This window comes from Ischnura elegans, chromosome 10 (assembly GCF_921293095.1).
Source record: "Ischnura elegans chromosome 10, ioIscEleg1.1, whole genome shotgun sequence".
Lineage (NCBI taxonomy): Eukaryota > Metazoa > Arthropoda > Insecta > Odonata > Coenagrionidae > Ischnura > Ischnura elegans.
This window is the reverse complement of record NC_060255.1, coordinates 86,392,715-86,419,658: the sequence shown is the minus strand read 5'-3', so window position 1 is coordinate 86,419,658 and position 26,944 is coordinate 86,392,715. Positions and strand designations below refer to the sequence as shown.

Genomic DNA, 26,944 nt, shown 5'->3' with positions numbered 1-26,944 from the left:
TAGGGTGATATGAGAAACTACAAGGGAATATAGGTCTAGCTTATACCAAGTGAACAGGGTGCTTATAATGGCAATTTGCCTGGGTGATTACAGTAATGAGGTTATTCATTACAGCCTTTTAGACTATTTTATATTTTTTCAAATCAAGGATAAGGTAATAACTAAGTCACAAAAGACGTTGAGTAAACCAAAGGGCTTTTTAATCTCTGAAAAAATGCCATTCACGAATGAGATATGTCTCTCTAAAAATCCATACAGTGCAACAAAGAATGTTTTAATTCTACATTTCTCTCCTCCCCGCATATTTTGAGGCTTGGTGAATTACAGGTTATGGTTACTGTCTAGTTCCATACTATTGCGGCTTAAGAAACAATAAAAATTTACGTACGCATATAACCAGAATATTGGGCGGCCTTTAAATACTTGATGTGATCCAATGTGATGAAATTTGAGATAGTTGTTGCTTCAAAGATTAACTGTAAGGCGCTTGGATGCGGTAACTGATGACATCGTTTAAACTGCCGGCATGTCTTAGAGATTATAATGAATAGTAGTGCGAATAAATCAACAATGAGCAGTTGAGTGATTGAATAAAAGCCGCAGAAAGATTTTGAATATTACAGCGATATTGCTTTATGTAAAATAGATGGTAGTGGTAATAAGTTGGTTTAAATCAATTAAAACTTTCTAAGAAATTACTAATCCTAAATTTCAAAGTGAAGATCAACCAACGAGACTATATTAGAAGTGCAAATTATAGTGGCTTGATGATTTCCCAAAAATGCAAATTGCATTTCTTAATAAATATCATTTTTAATTATTTTATTCGAATTTCAATAACACGATGGCAGTGCCCGGTTTAAGTTCTACCATATTAAAATTCAATACTTTACTTATCATTCAAGAGATGATTTAAATTTTTCAATGAGAAAACTTGATCCTTTGCTTGATCGAATATGCTGTATGTAAAAACATAAATGATTCATCTCAGGAGATAAGGACTAACAATGCGTTCAGTTGCATGATTTCTACGAATTACAGGCTTTTTATTTACTTAATACTTTCTTATTTTATTATCCCGAAAGTAGCAAAAAACTACCAAACAAATATTTCAGCGTTGCATCTTTTTGACGAACATGATTAAAAAATCGGTAATGCTCGATGGAAAAAAATACCATTCCCACCAGCTGTCACTATTATGTTTGCAATGCAGCTCACTCAGTAATAAAGCGTAATGGCGAATATACTCATAAGAACACATGATTTCGTACCAAAATCCCGTTTTTGTTCACAATAAAAGGAGGAAGAATAGCGTCAAGAGCATCAAAATATCGTAGATCATAACGTTCCCAATTAATCTTAATCAAATAATCCACTGGGATAGACCTCTATCGCAAAGGAGAATCGTGATGTTGGCAGTTTTTTTTTATTCTTAGGACTACGTTTTTCCAGGAGGCGTCATACGGTTTCCACACGCCTTATGGAAGGGAAGTGGAGAAGTAAGTTTTGGACGGGTCACGACGAAAAAATCAGATGAACGTCCCACGGGAATGGACGGAGCAGGTGGGTGGGTAAGAGGGTGGATGCGATTTCCCCTAAGGGAAGAGACTACCGCCGTAATAAAACAGACTGATGAGCTGGTCCTTTGGGAACTGGGGGATGCGGTTTGCCGGAGCCGACGGGCCCGCAAAGAGCTGAAAGAGGTTTTTTTTTATCCGAAGGATTGGACGAAAGGCTCTAGAATATGGAGAAGATGCGATGAGAAATAAAACGAAATAAGAATAAGGATGCTTAAAGAAGATTTCCGATTTAACCATGATATCAGGACATTAAGTGGGTCATTGTATTCATCCTCGTGACGTTATATCCTCTTAGGTTAATTATCAACTTTTATTAAGGATGTCGATTTCTTCTTTTATATTATTTTATATATTATGCACACATCCTGTTGAAGTTATGTGTTCCTCATCAGATAACAATGCACCTTTATTGTGGTATAGTGGACGATTAAAGGTCAATTATTCCATGATATCACCCATAAAAAACAGGTACTGAATAAGAGAAGAATTGAGAATCAAGGAGTATATCATAGGGATTGTTGTTAAAGCAAATATAAAAAAGACGAATTATATGTTTGCCCGCGGAATCCTAGTTCTTCGCATCGGAAGACACTCAGATTTCCAACGCAATGCTTACAGCGGATCAAAAAAATAAAGGCAGACCTCACCACGGACCAAACTAGGTCTTTGTGAACTTGACAAAAAAAGTAGAGGGTGTAGTACCTTTCGTTAAAAACGAGACGGAGGAGCGGTTATGGAGTTTGTGAAATATAGGACGAAAATAAATAAATAAAAATAAATAGACTGAAGATAACAAGGTCGTTCCTAGATTTCTTATTTTACTTTGATATTATGGCATAAACTGAGCCGTTGCACCCGTACTCGTGAGGTTATCTTCTCCTCGTCAGATAATAGCCCTGCTATATTGCATAAGAATTGAATATTGAAGCTGCGTTTTCCCATAATACCACTTATCAAAAACTGGCATTAAATAAAATGAATACTAATTATTGAAGTTTTTATTTAAATGTATAGAAACATATTAACGCCACCTTAGCCAGAGGGAACCTCAATTTATACCGCATGAACTATCACATACTTAGCTGAGTAGCACGCTGGTTGGGGAAGATTTGACAGTTGAGGGCAGAGTTCGCCTCAGGCAATCACAGGATACGAAACTTCAGCCTTTTCCGTGAAACAATCTGATAAGCAGCTACGAAAAATGCGGAATATATTAGAAAATAATGATAAGGAAATCATAGGAAGCTCTTGAGTTTACAAAGACATTTATAACATCGTTCACAATATCGTAACGACGCCAGGTGTACAATTGCACTCATTGCTTTTGGAGTAGAATACAGAATTAAAACTCTTTTTTTCAAATACAGCTCTCATTAACTAGGAGGCCTCAACACCATCCACTTATATCCCTTAGGCTCATGAATAATTTTGGAAAATGATTGTTCTGGTTACTTTTGTAATGTGAATGCGAAACACACTTGTGTAAGAGAGGATAAAATAAATAAGAACAGGCTTGTTCCTTTCCTTAAAAAGGATTGAAATAGCAGTTACTGAAAATGCGGATGACGTACGAAGAATACCGATTTTAGCACAACAGCGTGACATAAGTTGGCCTTTGCACCCATCATTGTGCAGTCGTATGGGCCTCTAACGGTAAAAATATGCGTTTTTATGAGATTTTCGAGATTCAAATTCCATTTCCTTATCTAGAAATAGCACATAGAAGTGACTAATTACGCAGGAGTATTTGTAAGAGGAGGGTTTCATAAATCGAGCTAAAACTTCACAGTGAATTTGCAAACCTTTCTCTTTGCTGTTCTGTCCACTAGGCAGTATGTCCCTCGCAAAATATAAGGTGCTATGCAAAAATTGAATGCGTAGCAAAAGTATGCGAGGGGGAAAATTCAAAGGATCCTGAATTAGTAAGAGGGAGACATGGGCGAAAATAATTCGACGGTTGGGAATCCGAAGGACCAAGGAAAATGGAGAGAGTCCTTAAGGGATTGGAGGAACCGGTGAGGAAGTAGTTTGCACAGGAACAATTGAAGGCCTCTCTCCGGACCCGACCACAAAATTGAATAAATTATTTTGAAAGGGGTTTTCCAGAGACTTGGAAATATCAAGAATCTAGGTCGGGTGTTATGCAAACCGAGCCCCCCCAAGCATTTGTGTGAGCTAATGTGTGGGTTCTGCTAGCCAGAAAACTTTCCCATGGGACTAGTATTCTATGGAAAATTTATATCGCAATCCTTTGCTTTTATTTTCTGCCATATCTTTTTATCACAGATTTCAATGAATAAAATTTTTCTGGGTTCGGTAAAGGTGGCCGGTATAAGCCATTTGAAAACGGTTAACCTCTCCTGGGAATACAAATGGGTTTCCTTAATAAGAAATGACATTCTTCATTTTTTCCTACGAGTAGGAAATGGATAGGTATTACAAAGCCAATTTATTCTCCAATTATTCGCAATGGTTTTAACCTACGTACCATATCCGTAATGGCTCAACGCTATATAAGAATTAAATAAGGAAATTGTGCAATGAATGAAGGGTAGATTACTTGTTTCAATAGCAGTACATGAAAATGAATCACAAATTCATATATGAAAGCCTGCCTCCATTGCATATTTTCTGATCCTGACAGCATCATCATAAATTGAGGTAATAATTCTACTTTACTTTAAAAAAATTAAAGAGTAATTGAAAGTAAAATGAGTAATTACGGGTTCAATCAGGGTGTGCATTGTGAACTATATTAATGTTTTTTTATACCAATCCCAAAGTTTCCTTATTCGGAATACAAGCCCTCATAATTCAGTATTTTATGCACATAAAATGACTGCCCAATAGAGTTGTTTGATTATATTGGCATTGTATTCGATAATTTGCCTGAAAAAGTAGCCTGAGGGGAATATTCCAACTACGATAGAAAGAGAATAAAATCGTAACGATATGGTAACCATTGTCCCAGGAAACTCAATTACAGGACTACTTGTTTCAGAATTTTTGGCACAATTAGACTCTGGATAGCAAGATACCATTTAACGGGACAAAATGATGTTTACGACTTTTGATGAGCAGTTGTCCCGAGAAAGTTTTGATTGAGACAATTTTCCGCGAGTCTGAAGTGATGAACCTTTATGAATCCTTTATTTGACGTGTTATAATTAAGTTCAGGATTTCCCCCTGTTTAACTTTCTCTTGCGTTGATTTTCATTTGGATTAATTAAAGAATAAGTTTGGTGTACATTATTTAAAGATGCATTTCAAACCTCTAGCACGGTAAAATTGATTGTAGGTAAAGAAAATAAAATATTCCATTCTTCGATAGCTCAAACACCAAATTGTAATATTCTGACTGAGATTATATTAATTCGCATAAAAAAATTTATCCCCATATATCTGATAGTGAAAAAATTTGAACGTTTGCATTTGAAAATTTATAAGAAGTTCTAATATGGCATTTTTGTTAATTATTTTCTCAACGTTTGTATGATTTTGAGTCCGCATTGAAATACCATTCGAAAATATTGAATCGTTTTCATAAGCCAAGCATAATCATTAAAAGACTGGAACCAACGGAGGCTGATCCATTCTGAAGAACAAATTTGAGTCAATCAAATGCTGGCTCATCTCACGGTTATCTAAATTACGACGTATCTATTATCTCCTAGTGTAAAGTTTAATGACTTTAATAATGGGGGTTGCAAACACAAGACTTGATGGAGATCAGCATTTTTCTGCTCGCGGAATATAAAACGGAGACTGCCATTTGGAGGCTAGGAAATGTTCGCAAATTTAATACCATAAACAGAGCGTTGAGCAATTTCACTATCGAACTCCACTACACCAATAAATTAAAGATACATATAAATAACCTAGCCTCAACTTAATTTTAAGCCTTGATTTTTGAGCCAGTGGCAGTTTTGACACATACGAGTCATTATGGAGAGTGTAGGTGCAATTTTAATCAATGAATACGATGCCTTGAAGTGGAAGTGATAATTGTTTAGGGAAGGATCGAGAAGTTACGATAGCAAGCTACAGTTTCGATAAAATCGCACCGGGATGATTAAGCTATTGCCAATAGCAATGTATTTTATATGAACCAAAATACTGGCACCAATATTGGGCAAAGGATTTAGCAATATATGTGGCGCATTTTTTTATTGTAAGTAGGTTTTTGACAAAAATTGCTCTTTTTACAAGGCTAGAACTTATCTCCACGACAAGCTCTTGTCACATGCGGAATTATTACGGAAGAATGTCAAATTAGCATCGTTGAGAGTGAATAATTTGGCAACTTGACCCGTAAAAACATTTTGAAGCAAAAAAAATGGCTTCATAACATTATTTTCAATGCACAGGCTACGGTGCGGTGTTATTCAACTTGACATAAACTAAGGCTTTTACTGAACGTTTCCATCCAATTAAGTCATTGTCAGGAATAGTCTCTTGAATATGACGTGAATTCATACAAAAAACATCACCAAACCTCGAGAATAACTTTGATAAGAAGGACAATTGTGATGAAATCTTCTGTTATTGCTAGAAAAATTATATAATGATTCTGGTTATCGAAAATGAAATTTATATGCAAAATGATTTAAATTAAGAAGAGAAGAAGTCGATAATGTGAACGATTGCAATGGTAATACGCTCACCTATAAGCATCACCGACATGAAGCCATTTCGCCACATGTCCTCAGGACTGTAAAAACTTCAGTGTCCTTAACAGGTCCATGTCGAATGCGAATTGATTCTGATGCCGTGGGGGATGTCGACATGGCATCTGTCGGAGTGAAGCAATTGGCGACTCGATATGGGTCAATAGGTTTCTATTGCTCTTTCAAAGTGGGGAGGAGGGGGAATGAGTTGATACCCATTGTGGAGTGGAGTGGGAGGGAGATGAGAGCGAGAGGTAGGAGAGGGAATTCGTTTTTTGGGCTAGGAATCGTCGTAACCCAGGACATGAACCTAGAGAAAACGAGCGAGGGGAGAATTTTCGATCGACAGCAGATCAGGCCTGAGTAATTGCCGCGAAATTTTACTGGGCATTCAATGTATTCAATTCAGTAGTTAATGTGTGCTAGAGTTTACCATGAAAAAAATTCCCCTAGACCGGGAATCGAATCACAGACTGCGAGCTTCTGGGGAGACCACTATGTTGTCCAGGTTCTGAATTCCCATGGCAATAAGGTGGTTTCTAATTATTTTTTTATTGCCTAAATCGAAAGACTATTAGTCTTGGAGTACGAATTTCACACTTTTAGATGTTTAATTGACGATATCTATTTTTTGCGATTAACTATAAAGTGAAAATTTTCAAGCGCGAAAACGCGATGGCTAAGTATGACCGCTGGGAAAAGCCCGCGTGATGTCATTCTGGTTCCCGCTGCCGCAAAGTGTAATGACCTTGGGGCGAGGATATGTGTGACGCTGCTATGATGGCTGCTAGCTGGTAGCAGTGTACCTTTCTAGCAGGTAGCGCTTGGCTTAAATAAGGATTATTAATACCCTTTCAAACGAAGGAAACTTTCCGACCATAGGCAGTTTTAATAGGTAACTATTCATTAATATTCGTCTAACTTGGGATTTCTAAAACCAAATAATGTGTATATTATGCACACACTAATGGTGGGTAACGAATCGCAATCAATGCCTTTCGTTTTCATTGATGAAGGAAACTACCCAATTGTTCCGGTTAGGCCACTCTGAGCAACTAGCTGAAACGATAACATTGATTAGCATCTACTAGAATAAATATGTCGTTTAAGTATTTCGTTTCCCTTGATACCTACCTGAATGTTGAAGATTACTGAAGGGTGTATCTGTTTACTTACGAGGTACGTATAAGTATTGATGTAATCATTCGAATACTAAATATTCTTTTGAATAGTCATATAGCTATTAATTTTAGCAGTCAAGAAATCAATGGGATACTGCATTAAAAATTAGAGGTCGTTTTTTGGAGCTCGTCTAAGTGACAGGAACGTCGGGACAAGAACAATTATGGGAAATAGGTACTCGTATGTATATACCCAACATTCAGTCGAATAGTCCCATATATATTAATTTTAGAAATCAAGTAATCAATCGGATACTCTATTAGCAATTTTGATTTTTTAGGAGCCCTCCAATTCCAAATAAATGTCGAGGGAAAAACAATTGTGGGAAAAAGGTACTCGTGTGAACATTGATATACTCAATAATCAGTCGAATAGTCGCATATTAATTCATTTAAGTATTCAAGCAATTCATCGGATACTCCATTAGCAATTAAAGAATGTTTTTTTGTGGTTTCCCACTTTCAAGGTAAAGTCGAGCGAAGAACAATGACGAGATAAATAATACCCGTATGAAAATAAAATTACTCAATATGTAGTCGTATAGATGTGTACCCATTCAATTTAGTATTCAAGGTATCATTTCGGATACTCAAGTACTCGATGAGTGAACATTTTTGGTACGCCCCAATTTCAATGTAAAATTGAGGGAAGACCCCACGGTAGGGAGAAAAGCTGGGACCAGGGGGCGTGGCCACATAGGTGGGCTGCAAGGTATCCCAGGCGCTGAGTCTCCGATGGGGAAAGGAGGGAGACACTCGCCGTGTTTTTTTATTCAAAACAACCTAGCGCTTAGAGCGATCGTAAAAAAAATACAGCTCCTCCTCTTGCCCGTGTAACGCACCATGGTGGGTGAGGAGCGCAGGTTGTGTTCTTCCATATATATATATTCCGACACAGTTTTTTTGTTCCCCCTTTTTTACGCCGGGGAATGAAAGAGTAAATAAATTGTGTCGCTGCGATAAAGGCAACGGGTCCTTGCCGCGCGCAATTTCTCTTATTGAATAAAAGTTTGGCGACGTAAAATTCCACGGATTCGGTCCTCCTCCCCTTCCCAAATGGCTCGCCCTCTTTTCTTCACGGCGAAGTACACGAACGCCACGTGTTCTTTTGTTAAAGTTGGCCGCGCGCATAGAGTGAACGCTCTCTCCGCAATTTTTTCTTCTTTCGCTTCGTTCAGGATTGGAAAGAGAATGTGGTGTGGGTTTATTTTTACGAGTCCGGAACAGATGCGTAGCCCTCGACTGAGATGGGCGCCTCCGACCAATTATTTACTTTTCTCATTTTATTCGAGAATACCGCCATGAAAAATTTTATCATACGATTATTATCAAATGTCTCCACCGTTTTGATATGAGGACGTGGTTCAGATTTATAGCGAGACATTAGATACATAAAATTTCAGTATTGACTTGATTAAACTATACTTATGAAATACATTATTCAACTGCGAATTATGCCTGCTCTTTATTCTTTTAGAATATAATTTTGTATTGCTGTAATATTAAATAACTAAGAGAGGTATAATCAGTAACGGCATAAAATGTTGAGGTTACAGAATTACAATTAGTTGCAGATGTATTTCCATAGAATCCTTGCAATGCGTAACTTGGTGATAAAAATACGCACTAAGTGCGCTGGCCGCGATAAGATTCGGCAATAATATCGAAATATTAGTTGCAATAGCCTTCACGTAAGAGATGGTACTCTTCTACGAAGAGTTTCAGGACTTTGAAGTAGTTTTAGGCGAATTATGAAAGGATTCGTATGCCTGATTTATGAATTTATAAAACAAAAGGGAAAATAATGCGGATATCAACTGTGAATGCGGAGAGATAAGTATAAGCTATTGGCTTCAAGAGAGGGTAGAATGAAGGTAGAGGGATGTTTAGAAATTTATCTATGAAATGTAAATCGATCTTTAAAATGCATGCTGTTAGCCTCAACAGCGATTAGTTGCGGCAATAAGCAGTAAATAGGTAGGAAATCCTTCACATTTTGACACATTTGGCATAGAACATTGAGTGAATATATACGAATCATGACTGATATTATCATTATCACCTCCGGTCAACAATTCTGATTGTAAGACAGGAATGGCAATGATGCCCAATCTATTCTTTTATCAGGTAATCTCTTGGCACCAGCACGTTTCAGAAAAGAGAATACAACAATGACATAGAAAACCTAATCGCAAACACAACCAATGCTGTATGTTCCGCAAACTTTTTAATGGTATAACCTAGGCTTCGACACTATTTACTATGTTATTCTAAACTATAAATTGTGGAAAATAAAATATTGGTGTATCTATGATTATTCTTCGTCTTTATACGCTTTCTGTTACACTGTTTCACCAAATATCGCCCTTAAGTTGGACGTTAAAATAGATGAAAGTTATCCTTAAAAGCTGCCTTAAAAAATCCATGTTTCGAAAGCTATCTATTAAATGTAATACCATCATCAAAATGCATTCTTAATGCCACCACAGCGATTACTCGCGGCAATAAACGGTAAATATGGCGGAAGTAGATGCAACGTCCGTCGAGGAAGGGGCAAAGACCCTCTGTCTGATGGACCATGTCGAGGAGCGATGGAGTAAATAAAAGCCGCCGTCGTCAGCTTCTTTTTCAATCGACTCTTCGTCGTCGTTTTCCTCCTCTCTCGAATTCTAGCGCGTTTCACAGTTGCGCGATTCCATCGGCCTGGATCGTTGGAATGGATTTCTCCGAGTGTCCGTCTGTCTCATATCTGCTCGTCCCGGCTTTCTCGGACCTCTTGCAACTCTCCTGGGGTCCATTCGATTATCTCTCACCGACCGAGCCGAGGAAATCGACTCCATCCCCTCAATCTGCTCCTCACTTGCCTTTTACAGCCAAAGACCCAGTGCAGCCATCGCCAAAAATTTCCGGCGGTCCTTGCTTTGCATCTGCCTCGTTTTCACTTTTCAACCATGTCGGATGGAATTGTTTTTCACTAAAATGGAAGCTTGACTCGCAAATTTAGTCATTCCCTTTTTCATTATTTTTTTCTTATCTTGACCTCGTTTAATTCATGTTAAAATAGTTCTTGGAGTGTAGGTCAACGTATGTTATGCAAAAAAGTTTCAGCCAGCAATTCTGTTTATTTTAAACTACCAGAGGAAGGCAATAGTCTAGAATAATTGATCCTAATCAATTTTAAACTATAATCAATAAATATGTACAACGTTAAGCCCTGATGATAGTTTAATACGAACAGAAACGTTGGCAGAAACTTTTTCGCATAACATACGTTAACCTACACTCCAAGAACTATTTTAACATTCCCTTTTTAAGCATTGAGAGTTTAAAATTAAGCGAGGAAATCATAGGGCAAAACTGAATCGCTAGATGATTCCGAACGTCTTATTCAATAATCCAAGAATATTTTCCCAAGCACAAAGATTCCAGCATAAATTTACTAATGCAGGATACTTTAACTTAACCTTTGCTTTTCAAAGGATCTCCGTTACCATTTTCCGAAGGTTTTACCCGGAAGATAAACATAGAACCTCTATTAGAAGGCCCTGTTCACATGGTTGACTTTTATATCAACACTTTGAACAAGAAAAGAATTTAGCATAATTACAGGTTCTGGCCAATGTCATTTGGTTGACGTTTTCAGAGGAAATAAAACATGACTGGCTTTTATTCCGGCAGATAGCAAATATTTTTGACTAGAACTGAGGTATAAATCGCAAGATTGAGGGATGCTTTTTGTTACCTTTCAGTATCCAAATTAAAGCGGATAAATTAAAGTGTTAGAATATATCATAATGCAATGCTTCCCAACATCTTACTTACAGGGCCATTAATACATTTCTAAAAATTGATACTACGAATCCGATCTGTAATGCGTTATAATTTACGATTTGAGGTCTGAGGAGTAAAAGTGGATCATAAAGAAATGATGTAATTTTTATTCAGTAGCAAGCACAACAAATATAAGAATAGTTGATGCCCATGGTCTAATATTGAAGCTTCAGTTCGCCTCATTTTCATTCCTGGCTTTTGTGAGTAAAATGCCCTTAAGCTGGTTTTCCTACTTTTAATATAAAGAATTATCTTTTCATTTTTTTTCCTCCAGGTGTAGTCTAATAAATTGGAAATATACAATAATTCCACTACCCGATAACATTAAAAACTAAAGATAAAATGTAATAGATAAGTGTATAACTCACCCCAGCCACAGGCGCGTGAAGTTTACTAATTCAGGAAACACATTTATTTAATTTTACCTATGCCTCCTCGACGTTGATAGGATTCCCGTTAATATTTTCCAAAGGCTTCAGCCGGAATTTAAACATGGAACTCCTAGCAGTAGCAGTAATGTACCTTTGCTAACACCTCTGTTAGCATGGGTACATTTTATACACAAATTTTTGAGCAAATAAGTTAAACATTTTCCATATTAACATACATGTACAGGCAAATATTATTTTGATAGCGTTTTTCAAAGGAAATAAAATGACTGGCTTGTTATCCTTACATTTCAGGCAGCTTTAAACGTATTTTCACATGTGAGCATACGAAATAACTCAACAAAATTGCTATAAGAGGTGAATTAATTGATGATATTAGGACACTTTAACTTTTCGATTGCCTGTTTCATTTAATCTGATTGCGGTATTCATCTATATCTATTTTTTTAATAAGCACTGAAATATTCTCTAACTGCTCCACGAAACTAAAAAAATTTGGTTTGCAGTAGTTTAGGAATTAAGCTTGCCCATTTTCATTTACAAGTTGGTATTTTTCATTTTGTTCATGTGTATAATTCCTTAGGATGAATGTCGAAACGTCATTTTTTAAGGGCTTTTTACAATCAGCAGAATATTCAAAAATCTAATATTTTTCCATTGGCTTCGGATTTTTTTTCATACAAGGCATCAAAATACAGACTTTAAATTAAAATCAGAGGTGCACCATCGCTAGTTATTCTTTTGCCGTTCTCTTAGTTTCTTGTCATAAGTGCATTAAAAATAAATTAAACTGAACACTGTAGTCTTATCGTTTTTTGCTTTAAATCAATGCTCAGGTTAAAATTATGAATAAGATCAATTTAAATTAATACCCTGTTAAAAAATCTTTTATCTGATGAAGAACAATTACAGAAAACAAAAACACTATTACATTCTCTTCAAATTTCGTTCTGGATTGGTCCGCATATTGACAGTCAATAACATTTGAAAAAAAAAAATTTTGCAATTTAAAAAAGAGTTGGGTATCATAACGCCCACGATAACCCTCAGTTATATCTTTGAAAACAGGAAGAGCATGCTCAATTTGTTAGGAAATAATTACTACCACCTTTTCCACCGTCTGTAAAACCTTGCCTCCCTTTCTTGTCCCTACATCTTGAACAGAGTCACGTTCACGCAGCCAATGCACCCGTTGGCAGGCTAACGAGGTTATCTGCTTCCTCGTCTTCCCTTCAGGTCTACTCCAAAAGGCTCTACCTCTCTGCCTGCGTCCCTTCATCAGATACTTCCGCGAAGGGGAATGACTCCAATATATATATCATCCAAACTCAATCTAAACCCCTCGCCCGAAACTCGGAACCTTCCACCAGATCTCAGGTGACCTCGTCTTCAAGTTCGTTCCTCTGGTATGGAGACCCAAGCCAGGTCACGAATCTTCATGTCGTGAATTTTACGTGAACGTCTAGGGACTACCATCGCCTCCAGTGACTTCGTCCTCGAGTTTGTCTCTCCGTTCTTAGTCTGGCTAGTGCACCCTCGGGATCCGAATAGTACTCCAGTTTGAGGATATTAAAAAATTCAATCTCTCCCTCACATAATTTACTGGAGAGTTTTATTTCAATTTATTCCAATTACCGGCCGAGTAAAAAAATACTTGAAAATATATTATTTTTTCATTTTAATTTTATCTAATAACAAGCTAAATAAGGTAAATTGCAAATATTTATCTTAATAACAAATTGTTTACGGTGAAAAATGAATGATACGTTTTCGCAACATGGCCGAATTCGGTATTCTATAGTGAGTTATGCGACCCAAATCACCATATATTGCCATCTGGTAGGAATATGCCGTTTTCACTGTCAGATATAATACTACGCCTTTTTGTGCCAAGTGTCGGACAAGTATCGTCATATTTGATGATTAAAATTATTAGACATTATCCAACATCATATTCAAAATATAAATGAATGTTCAAAATTAAGTAACTGATAACTTTATACAATCATCCCTTCCGGCATTTTATTAAAGATTTTAACATTCTTTTGAGAACACATATTAAAGACACATTGTCAAATTCTGGTCCTTCATTTTGAAAAAATGACAATTATGTACCCTCAATGCACTGATTGAACAAACTCTTGCGAAGGGGAATGACTTCAACATACGAGGCGCGTTTTTTTAAGCAAGTACCGTTCTGAAATATTAAAAAAACCTTAGACATTTTGCAATAATGTAATATTTACTTAAAATCCCAAATTCTAACTTCTTTGCCTACCATATAATTTCCGTAAATATTTTATACGCACTGCAAAACTTGACGCTTTCATCGTCGTCATGGTAGCAATTTTATATGACGACGGTAAACAAAGCTAGTTGTTCGATATGATATGTGCCTTAATATCATAAATTATGTGAAAAGTAGGTTTAAGTATGGGATTTTATATGAAAACAAAATTTTTACAAAGAGTTTAAGGGTTTTTATATTTTAAAACGGTATTTACATTAAAAAACGTGCCTATTATAATCACCAAACTCAGTCTTACCTCTTACCAAGACTCATAACCCTTCCCTAAATCTCCTCTATTGACCTGGTCCTAAAGTTCATCCCTCCTTTCCATTTGGACGGAGACCTCAGCCAGGTCACGAATCCTCATGTCGTGCATTTGCCGTGCAAGTCAGGAAACTAACGTCACCCGCCGTCGGGCTAGAACGCTCTCCGCTACGATTGAGATTGCTAAAAAATTGAATCTCATCACCTACGTGGTTCCAAGAGTATTTTTTATTTAAAATAAAAATAAATTAGATATGGCTAATGGTTTCAGGAGGATTCAGGAGAGCCTACTGATTGAATGAAAACTATCTTTGATATAAATTATTTTAGTTTACGTGACCAGCTAAAACTAAAGCATCATTCTCCCTAAAAAAAATAATGAGAAATCGTTTTAAAAAGTGTTTTGAGATAGAAAGAGCATGTTACACTCATACTGTGCACAGCTATGACTCTATGTGAATTTTGCTATGAATTTTTTACGGTATTTCAACGCCTTGTATAACAAAATACACACTTTGCCGATTCCATAAAAGTTTACTTTGACCGTTCGGCTGATTAATGTGACCAATTTGAATTTCGACAGTTATTTTGTCCTATTAATACATCGTACGTATTCCTCAACAATCATAAATACAAATATATTACTATTATACTTATAAACCTTGTAATTGAAGGGTTATAGCAACAAATATATGATGAAATAATAAACTTCATGCAGAAATGCCTCTTTTACTTAATAAACTTTTCGCTCAGAGGTAACTGCAATAAGGAAAGAAAATTTCAAAGTTGAGATCATTTTAGAGTGACTGAATTGGAAATTGCCTACGTGCCCTTAAGTTTAGCTCGAAAGCATTGTCTCGTACACTCTTATGTAAACTCAATCTAACTCCTCAACTAAATGCAAAAACCTTCCCCGAGATCTTTTCACGTGGCCTTGTACTCAAGTTAGTCCCACCGTTCCTTTGGGATGGAGACCACAGCCAGGTCACGAATCCTCAAGCCGTGCATTTTCCGAGCACGTCGTGGAACTAACATCATCATCCGTCGTAAAGCTAGTGCGCTCTTGGGATCCAAAAAGAGCCCTGGTTGAGATCATTAGGAAATCAAATCGGGAAAACATTTGGAAAGTTCCAATGGTTTGTTCATTCCACTACAAAAAATGCAGTAGCTATTCCTCCAAGTTTCACTACGAAGACTCCACCGAGAAACGAAGGAAATGTCATATTTCGTCAAAAAATTAATTAATCTCATTAAATTAAATTTATCTAATTAAGGTTTATAAATTCAATATGATAAAACAAAATAAATTTTACTAATTTAAAAATACTATTATTCTTTTTGAAAGAATAACTGAAATTAAAAAAAAAATGTTGCAACTGATAAAATACAGAGATAAAAATTTCGAATGTGAGAAACAAAATTCAGGCGGCAGAATTAGGTTTAAAAAAAGCAATTTCCCACAAAAAAAAAACAACAGCAGAGCTGGAGAGGCCGCCATTTGAGGCAGCAATTAACCTGCCAGTAAAATTCAATCTCACACACCCGATAAGAATGATGATTGAAGGTGGTGAAAAATTCCTCACAATGAACTTTGCTTCCACCCTCCTTGACAGCCATCGTCTCTTTATGCTGTGCGTCAGAGGCGGGCCGCATTGAGTGTTGTTTGACTTGCACCCTTCCTCATGGGGAACACCGCCTTCTCTAGAGCTCCCCCTATACTCTCACGAAAGTCCCCACGTCCCCGCTATATTTCTTTCCCTCCTTATTCCACCACGCCCCGGAGCTTGCATTGCGATTCCTTTCCAAAGGAAAACCCTCTTCTCTTCCTTGCCTTTACGCCCACTTCCCTTAGGAACGGCAGTTCTACCCCTCATCCCTTTCCTTCTCAGCCTTCTCCGATACCCTCTCCATCTACGTCCTCTGCTACCCTGTCGGTTCATATAAAATGAGTAGTGCAGTGTTGGTCACTAAGGTGCTTGCTTTTACTACGTTTACCCTCAGCTACTCATAATTGATTGCGTGAACAATTGAGAATGGCTACCTTTAAGAGCGACACGGAGAACATAATATTAGAGCCTCACTATATATCCAGAGCCGAAAGAAGTGATAAATTAAGAGAGATGTTTTGCCGAACGGATAGATATGGGAATTCGTTTTCCCCCGCACCATAAATGACTTTAAAAAATGCTAGTAATAATTCCCTCCAGCATTTCCAGAGCACTTCCTTTTTCTGTACGAACGGCTGGTGTACTAACACCCCCTGCCACACGCATATTAGGGGGCTTGCGGGGTATTATGTAGATGTAGATAATACTCCCAAAATCCCAAATTCACCTACCAGTGTCAAATTTACAGTTGTTATCGTTTTGGATCGACTGAGTAAGTGATAATGAAGTCTATAGAAGAGTAGGAGAAAAGAAAAGAACCTTAATAAGAAGAGAGAACGACCTCATAGAGCACTTATTCTTCTATTACTTGGGAAAAAAGGCAATTAGGGATGAGAAAACCAAGTAAGAAATTATCAGCATAGTAGCCAAGGCGAAGAAAATATTCCACCAAACGAAAGATCTACTTACAGCGAGAAATGTTAGCATAGAAATAGGGAAACTCTTTATTAGAACATACTTTTGGAGCATGCTTCACAACGGAGGTGAGGCATGGACAATGACAGTAGCGGAGAAATCGAAGGTAGAGTTCTTCAAATTATGGCGAAACAGTTGAATGAAGAGGATCAAACGGATCCATCGAATATGCAATGAGGAAGTCCATAGAAGTGTACGGGAGAGTAGAAGCCTCATGAAAACCTTGAAAAGAAGACGAAACAATCTCATAGGCATGATCTTTAGACATGATACCCTGATGAAGATAATCGTTGAGGCACAAGTAGATGAGAAGAATGGAAAAAGGAAGACCTCGAATGAAATATATGGAACAGGTGAAGAAGGATGTGAGAGAGAAGAAATGCGTAGGTGTAAAAATATAAGCTTATAGGAAAATTAAACGGAGAGCTGCGTCAAACCGATCATAGGATTTTTATCCAGTGATGATGATAGTTTTATGAAATTCAACTAACATTCATTTTTATTTTTGCAACAAACTTTAGAAAAACCGAATATGTGGATACTTTAAAAAAATTCTTTACACGACAGGGAAAGATAAGTCGTGAAAAAAGCGAAAAAATACCACCCTCATTCAGCCATTTTCTCATAAGTTGAAAAAATACCATTTTTATACCTTAAGACGCCATTACACTTAAGATTTTCGGGTCATTAACTCATTCAGGGAAGGTGGCTCGCCATGGAGAGAAATAGTTCATTAGTTTAAAAGAACAACTAACGAATCGAGACTGATGCGAGGAATAGAGGAACGGCTGAGAAGCGGTTACCGGGTAGGAGCGCGTGACGTCATTAACTTGAATGCGAAAGAATTAAAACTGGCAATTAGTCACCGTGAATTTATCGAAGCTCGAGAAAAGATGCATAGGAGAGAATTAGATGTATAAGTTGTAGACTGGTCGAAAAACGAAAAAAATAAAGATCTTTTTATTTTTCAATCTCTTACACAAGCAAGAGTAAAAAAATACAGTACCAACCCAATATCATTTACATTTTTTTCCTTTAAGGTAACCATAGTTTTAGACAATTTGACATCGGCTGATATTAATATTGACATTAAAACCAAAGGTATCCGGTTGCATACCTGGTTCTTAACAAAAAGAGGAGTTGAGACATTGCTTCACGAAGTTAGTGGGCAACCCACAAAAAACTTAGTAGTTTTCTCTATTTCTTACGAAAATGACCCGAGGCGTTTGCTTTCAGTCGATTCTGCTGAAAGGGTGCTGATTGATTTCGGAGTCCACTTAAAAGGGTTATTTACTTAAATTACACCTACATTACTTGTAAATAATGTGTAAGTGACTTTCTTATGCATTATACTTGAGGCTAAACTCTTTATTTTGCCATGAATTCTAATGATCCGGCAAAACATTTCGAATTAATCGGGATATTTACTTCAGGAACAGAAAAAGGTGTGTGTGTGTGTGTGTGTGTGAGGTGCATATTCGTTACATTGGGTGAGTTATATCAAAATCAGGCATTCACATCCAAATTGTCATAATACTCCACAAGCTCCTGCATTGGGGGTAGAAAGTATCATTTCTATAGTCTCAGACATTATCCTAATGCTTACCTGAGAACATGGAAAATTATGTCGCCTCTTTTGAGATATTTGATTGCTCGAGCAACGGAGAGCTTGTATATTTTTTAGTTGATCGCGGATAACCAATTCCTATGTCTCTACGTTTGGTGACAGTTCGCTCTTTTTACTCAATTGTTTATAACCTGGGTATATTATGGGGTTCTCAAAGAATATTCTTGAGGTTACTCTGAACGATACATGAAAAAATTTCATGTTCATTTCATGTTCATCAATTAACTTCAATAATATATACATTATTGAAGTTAATTGACACCAATAACCTTATTATATATTATTATTATTATTATATATTATTTTATGAATCACCCATGCATTACATTCTACAGTACTTCCATCCAAAGTGCGTTCCCCTTTAGATTTTTGTTCAACTTGAACCACAGCACTTGGTAAATATTTATTTTGCTCCATTTATGGCGCACAAAGTGACTTTCCCATATACATGACTTATCACTTTACCCATATGTTGCCATAATTATAAGAAGAAATCAAAAATATGTCGTCATACTCGGGGTATGTGCTTCAAAAAGAGAAAAAGTACCTATGTGCATTGCGAGGTGCATATCGTTAGACTTAATAACAATAATCCTAGACCATCAACGCCTTAGTTTATAAATCACCAACCCATGCATCACATTCTACAGTACTTCCATCCCAATTGCGTTCCCCCTTTAGCTTTTTGCCCAGCTCGAACCACAGCACTTGGCAAACATTTATTTTGCGCCATTTATGACGTATATAAGTGACTTTCCCATTTAAATGACTTATTGCTTTACTCATATGCTGCTATAAATTCTACGAAGAAGGCAAAAAATGTGATCATACTCGGAATACGTTCTTTATAATGAGAAAAAGTATATGTAATGCAAGGTTCATATCATTAGAGTTAGTCAATAACAATAACCTTAGACCAGAAACGCATTAGTTTATGATTCACCAACCCTTGCATCATATTCTTCAGTACTTTCACATCGAGTGCTTACTGCCTTTAGCTTTTTGCTCAAGCTGAACCACGGTACTTGGCAAATATTGACCTGAAACTTGGTGAAAATAGACCCCTCAATTTTTCTCCATCGCTTCTGTCTCGCTTCGCCCTTGAGCCCTCGCCCGAAGTCAAACGCAAACAATGAGCAGCGACTAACTTTTCAACTTTCCCTCAAAGGCTTTCGCCCAATGAGAGCATCTCCACCCATTTGAAACGGCCCTGAAGAGTTTTGGACTGGTGAAAGAGGGGATTCCGTGCGAGTGAGATCCCAGGATAAAGACGCTACAAGTAGGACGTGGTATCCGTACTAGAACCACCGAAGTGGATTTTTTAAGGAGTAAATATAATTTTAAATTTATAGTCCGCAGAGAAACTAAGAAATATATCATTTCCATGAACAATTTCGGATATTTCATCTTATCTCATCGACTGATGACAAGAAATTAGACCTAGGGATCCTATTCTTTCTGGAATTTGGATTTAGCCATCCCGTAAGCGGGAAATTCGTGCTTTTTTCACCTTCATTTATTAAGATGTCGAATTTTTTGTTCAAACTATTTTTAACCTGACGTGGTTCAACATTACTTATGCCATAGCAGTAGTTAATGGGATCATCTAGTTTGTAAGTTAGAGAAACCTGATCAAATGTTTTATTGTTGACGTCAAAGTATTTGAGAATAGAATTGAATTTCACCTATTAAGAGTAATGTTTTAAACATGGCTTAACTTAACCACACCCAGCGAAATCTTATTATTATTTTAACACTAACAGATGCCATAAAAAAAAGAATATATATTTTTAAATACGCGATGAGTTTTTTTTGGCATTTTTATCTAAAATGTAACATCCTAAACGCACGATAATTTTAATTTCTTCTCCAAAATAGGATATCTTCTGGCTTTTCCTTTTCTTAGGGCGTGTAGGCAAAATTCTTTGAGCATCCATAAAGGGCGTTAGAATCGCTCGCATTATCTCTTGAATTTTCTTGAGATATTACGGATCCGATCGAAGAGGCAAGAAACATATGAGGATAGAATAAGCCTTCATCTCGTGAAATACATAACAATAGGCCATAAAGCAGTAAAACAATTTCCTTGAAAAATTGGATTCGTTCCTCCACCGGAGAGGAGACTCTTCCGCGAAATTAAATGGATCGAATGAGGGGAGTTGACGTGTAGGTTTTTCTTGAAAGGCCCAAGGACACGGGGAGACGACGATGGGAATGAAATTTTCTTTCGGGTATCCTTTAGGGAACACGTGCATGGAAACAAGGATCTCTTCGACGAAGGTCTTTCGGTATCGATCAAAGGCGGCGTGCGACGGTGAGCAAAAAAAAGACGAACGAACGGCGTGGAGACACTTTTCTTTCATCCGCGACCAATCCCCTCCACCCTCTTCCTCACCCTTCTCCACCCTTCATTTACGTTCCTTTCATCTTGTCCAGTTCCTCGGCCATTTCCTGCTCTCCTACATCTACATACTACTCCTCAAGCCGCATAAAAAGGCGTGTGGCAGAGGGTGTTAGGACTTCAGCCATCTACATGTAAAAACCAAACGCTCAAACAAAATTACGTCTAGCATTTATTAAAGTCCTTGATGATCCGAGGGAATAACGAATTCCCATATCTATCCGTTCGGCAAAATATCTCTATTAATTTATCGTTTTGTTAGACCTGGAAATATAGTGAGGTTCTAATATTATGTTCGCCTTGTCGCTCCTAAAGACACCCATTCTCAATTGTTCAAGCAATCTAAGCCTAGCGCGAAGCCTCCGAGTCTCTAGCGGCTCCCATCACAATTCGCTTAACATCTGGGTAAAGCTATCGGTACGACCGCAGCAAATTTTGACGAATTTTTAATTTCCAGCTTTCATTTGTAATTTATTCAGCTCAGGGATTAAGTTTTTCTACACCGGATCCAATATATTAGCTATTCCTCGAGTTGTTCGCATCGTGAAACGCAAATTATCAATTCAATCCATGATAAAAACTACAAGTGGTAATTTCCATTTTGCAGTTTTTATCATGGATACATTTCTACCAAGTGAAGCTTGAAAAGATTTTATGTGTTATCAATTCAAGTTTCAAATTCAGAATACTGAAAAAATAAACACTGTGGAAAAGTCATTTTCCTTCACCGGGAGTCGAACCTTGAGCTCCTACATTGAGGCAGGAGTTCTATCTCATGAATTACCTGTCTGTCCTGCAAAGGCTACAGAAGCCTTCGCTGAGGATGTAGATGACTTGGTGCGGCCTCAATGCTTACCTTAACAGAGTTACCTGCTATAACACGTTAATATACGGAAGTAATACATGAAAATCGGATCGAAAATCACGGTTTACGCCTAAGTCGCATTTTTAGATGGAATAGAAAAATCTATTTTACAGCTCAAATCAAAATTATTTTGGAAAACGACTTACGCCGATATTTTTATTTGAAGTGTTTAAGAATGTAGAAAATGAATGTGGAAATGACTTTCGCAAAATTCTATCCCCATTTTATGAATATTTTTTTCTTGGGGACTAAGCGTACCATTTCACAGAAAATGTGCTATGATTTGTGAAACAGGAAGAACAAAAGTATAAATTATTAAACAATTATTTTCACTCTTTTTCATTGCAGTATCTGATGGTGGCACCCCAGGAACGGAAAGTAACACCTTCCCCCGCACAATGTCGCCAGACCTTCTCTCTGCGCTGCAAGGTGTACGGTTCATCGCTCAACACATCAAGGATGCTGATAAAGACAACGAGGTAAGCTTTAGAATTATATTCTACGGCAGAGAAAAGCTAATAACCATTTTTTAAAACATCGTATGGCTATCCACATCAAGATTATCTCTTGCTCTACCCTGCTCTCTACTCTATCATAAATCTCCCAACCGCAAATAGATCAAATAGTACCTATGCATGCGTACGGTCTTGGTAGCCATTTTCGCATCTAATTTTTCATTCTATTCACACGTTTTGGGATTATTTGGAAGAGATTTAGAATGATTTTCTATTACTATTCCAAGCCATTTCAATAGTTTTTGACAGGTTGTCTACCACATAATAATAATAGTTTATTACAATTACAATTACAAGGATAAAAATGTTTAAAAATGTTTATATAATACATTTGATGGGTCCATTTTTTTTCAAACTATAGTTTAACATGCGTATAAAAATCTCTCGCTCTACGCTACTCTCTACTCTATCATAGATCTCCAACCGCTAATAGATCAAATACCTATGCATACGTACGGTTTTGGTAGCCATTTTCGCATCTTATTTTTAATTCTATACACACGTTTTGGGATTATTTTGAAGAGATTTAGAATGAATTTTCAAATGATTTTGTTTTACTATTCCAAGCCATTTCAATAGTTTTTGACTGCTTGTCTACCACACAATTATAATAGTTTATTACAATTACAATTATAAGGATAAAAATGATTGAAAATGTTTAAATAATACATTCGATAGCTACATTTTTTTCAAACTATAGTTTAACATACGCATAAAATATTGTCTTCCGTTAACATCCAGTCTAATAAATAGCCACTGTATATAAAATATTACAAAATTTTGAAATGCATATTACATTTCATTGTGATAAAAGTAACTTTAATTACATTTTTGTGCTGAATTTTTTATTTCGGTTTTACTCATAATTGATTAAAGTCACAAGAAGATAGAAAGTGGAATAACTTGAAAACCAATGGTCGCAAAAATTTGAATATTCACACAAAAATGTTTTAAATACACACTTTATTTCCAATCTTACAGTCCTAATATGACAATGATTTGAAAGAGAAGCCATATAAATATAACGAGTCGATAGTCGCTTCAGCTCATCAAGCGGGTAATTAGGGGGTCGGGAGCATTGTTGTGTCACGTGTTCCCGAGTTATATGCCCATAAGTGGCTTAAAAAGGAAAAAAAACTCATAATATCGTTTAAATGGATGAAATATACGGAGAGTACGCTTTTTCACCGTCAACAATACTTAAGGTCGTCTTAGTAACCACAGTGGTATGAGCGTTGAGAGATCGTTTTGATTTTAATATTTACGTAATGGGGAGAAATAAATTAATAATGACCGGTGAACTTATTTAAAATGGCCGATTTTTTGTAATTTAGACCTTTCTCTATGATTGTAGCTACTCCCTTTCTGATCATAAGGGTTTTAACCCAATAAACTTAAGCAATTAATGCTAGATTTAAAAAAATAAAAGATCTGAGACCAATTAATACCAATACGCAGCCGCATATTTAACATATTTCTATTGGGCATTGTGAGGAATACCAAGATGTACCCATTCACAAAATTTCTTTGGTCCAACTTATACTATAGTAATAAAGTTATGCCAATTTGCATTTTGCTATAATTATCGAATCGATATTTCGAGTATGCTGACATCTGTACTGTAAAATACGCAACGATATTGATTTTATTTCCAGTCTATGGTCATCTACTACATAATTCCTGGTCAGCTATGCCCTTTGATGTGAAATCCTATTTGTTATAGCAATTCGATGTATTTGAAGAAGAAGCATATTCGATATATATCGAACGTGAGACTACATACAAAACATATTTCCATTGGGCATTGTGAGGAATACCAAGATGTACCTATTCACCAAATATCATCGGCCCAACGGCTACACTATTCAAATTAGGCCAATTTGCGTATTTGCTGCAATAATCGATTCGATCTTTCGATTATACTGACATCTGTACTGTAAAATCCGTAATGCTATAGATTTTAATTCCAGAGTATGGTCATCTACTCTATAATTCCTGGTCAACAATGCCCGTGGATGTAAAATCCTAAATGTTATAGCAATTCGATATAATTTGTGAAAACGCAGATTCGATATGTATCGAATGTGAGACTACATAAAAACCATAATTCTATAGGAAATTGTGAGGAATACCAAGAAGTACCCATTCACAAAATTTCTTTGGTCCAACTTATATAATAATCAAGTTATGCCAATTTGCGTTTTAGCTACAATAATCGATTCGATCTTTCGATTATACTGCCACCTGTACTGCATAATCCGCAATGCTATCAATTTGTATTCCAGTCTATGGTCATTTACTCTATAATTACTGGTCAACAATACCCGTGGATGTAAAATCCTATATGTTATAGCAATTCGATATATTTGAAGAAAACGCATATTCGATAGGTATCGAACGTTAGCCTACATACAAAACATATTTCCATTGGGTATTGTAAGGAATACCAAGATGTACACATTCGCCGCATTTCATTGGTCCAACGGATATACTATTCAAGTTATGCCAATTTGTGTATTTGCTATAATAATCAAATCGATTTTTCGATCATTCTGACATCTGTTCTGTAAAATCCGCAATGCTATTGGTTTAACTTCCAGTTTATGAGTATCTACTATATACTTCCTGGTCAAATTATTTCTTGGATGTAAAATTCTATGTGTTATAGCAATTCGATATATTTTAAGAAAAAGTAGATTCGATATATATCGCAGCAGCTAGGTCAGGATAGCGATATTGCCACCAGCAATGGAGATACTGAACAGGCTGCACCCCCGACAGCAATTTATCGGACTCGAAAGTATCTAATATGACGAAGATATTGACTATTTAAGGAAGCATACATTTGAACATACATTTCATTTGGTTATGGTGATAATTTATCAAAAGATGTCAAAAGAATATAAATAATATGAAAGTGAATGTTGTCTAGATGATATTTGATGTAAGAAAGCTTTAAACCATTTAACGTCAAAGCAGAGATCAGATGCATTAGAAATACATTTTCATTCCTTAAATTATAAAAAAAACACTCCCTGGGATGAGATCACTTCGAGAAGGTCACTAAAATAAAGTACCTGCAATGCAGGAATCATCACCATTTAAAGTATCAAAACGCGAAATCTCAGACTCGTAGGTACTTACACGTGTTCTTCTTGTAAACAGTGTGAATGTTTTTTTAATGACCTTCATGGAGAAATTCTGGAGTCGTTCCACTTATTCTCTGACTGGGACTTGAGAGAATGAGACAAGATCTGTTACAGTTAAAGAGCCTTCCCTATCTCCGTAGCGTTTACGTGACTCGATGGCTCGTGGGAATTCAGAAGGTTCTCTAATTAAAATTTGTTTCATGATTTTAGGCTTCAAATATTACTAACCGTATTCTCAGAGCCAACAGAGTAGTAGAAAATATATCATATATGAGGGATTGAGAAGTCTAAGGGTACAAGTGTTTTTTTTCTAAACAGCGTTAATAAGAGAAATTGATCGAAGAAATATACAAAATATTGGTGGCCAAGGTATAGGAGTGATTCTCTGTTCTGTGCTGATATCGAGTGGAAAATTAAATTCACTATTAAGTATATAGCCGGTATTGTTTGTTTTTTACCTAGTTTCTTTACCTAAGTCTGTTTTTTTAAAAATAACTCCAAAAAAATTACATCCAAAAACTATGTTAGCTCAGTAACTAAGGAGTCGCAACCCCATTTTTTTAGGAAAAAAATTCTTAAAATTTTATCTCCTGCCACCTCTTGAAGTGTATTAGATTCCTCCTGAAGTACGCTGTTTAATGTGTTCAAATTTATATTCTCAAGAAATATAAAAAAATATACTGTATTTTTTTGGAAAAAATACAAGCATTAAACCTCTCATTCCCTTCTACTTAGTAAGTATGATGCATGTCTTTTCCCCAGTAACTGTGACTATTCAGGGATAAAATCGGAGAGGAAATCTCGCTGTATTTCCTACGAAAGACATTCTCCCTAACTCGTCTTCCCCCCTCAATCTTCCTCAATTTATCACTTGATTCAATTACATTGTCAATTCGCATCCTCAGTCTTCGGAAACGAAATTTTCCCGGCCGTTCACACTTCCAATTCAGCCGCCTCTCCCCTGTATTTTTCCCCCATGGAAAAATCTCTTTTCAGGGTGATGTGCGATACACAAGACTCATTCTTTACAAATTTTTTTTCTCCTTTCAAAATTGGGCCGTTCGTTTTATCTCGGACAGTTATGGCCCCGAAAAAAAATATTTTCTTAGAAAGATCCTCGCTTTACCGTATACTTCCTTCCCTCTTAGAGGTGGACGTATTTTTTTTTATCTCTGTCGCAATGTATCACGCAAAAAAATTGGAATGTTTTGATATGCCTCGGACGGTTCTCCTCTTCGTCATCTTTTGGTATGCTTTGTTGTGGATTTCACCCTCTGAATATGAATGCACACGAGACTGATTAATTTGGGATACCTTTTTATGCCGGAGCTTTTTTTATCGACAAGAATATAGAGTATGGCCATTTCAATAAGTTTATCGAGCACATAAATTACGTTCGTTGCATCAAGAAATCTTTTATGATGCCAAAAATGCTTTTATGTATTGCTTTAACTGGAATTCAGTATGGATTTATGGCGTCCTAATTCATTATTATATGGTTTAGTTTTTATCGTTTTGATTTTACTCTTTTATAGTTTTATCGTGTTTTTATTTTATATTGGTCGATTTGCATTGTTGCTATGAAGTTCTTATGTTTAAAAAA

General features: G+C 36.4%; 1 protein-coding gene across 1 annotated transcript in view; it reads left to right on the top strand.

Moving 5' to 3' along the window:
* Positions 1–26,944, top strand: part of LOC124166838 (acetylcholine receptor subunit beta-like 2) — a 227,439-nt gene that overhangs the window by 162,764 nt on the left and 37,731 nt on the right. The window contains exon 10 of the mRNA XM_046544537.1: positions 22,026–22,156. Within this exon, the coding sequence (XP_046400493.1) occupies positions 22,026–22,156 (131 nt within the window). The remainder of the gene's footprint in view (positions 1–22,025; positions 22,157–26,944) is intronic.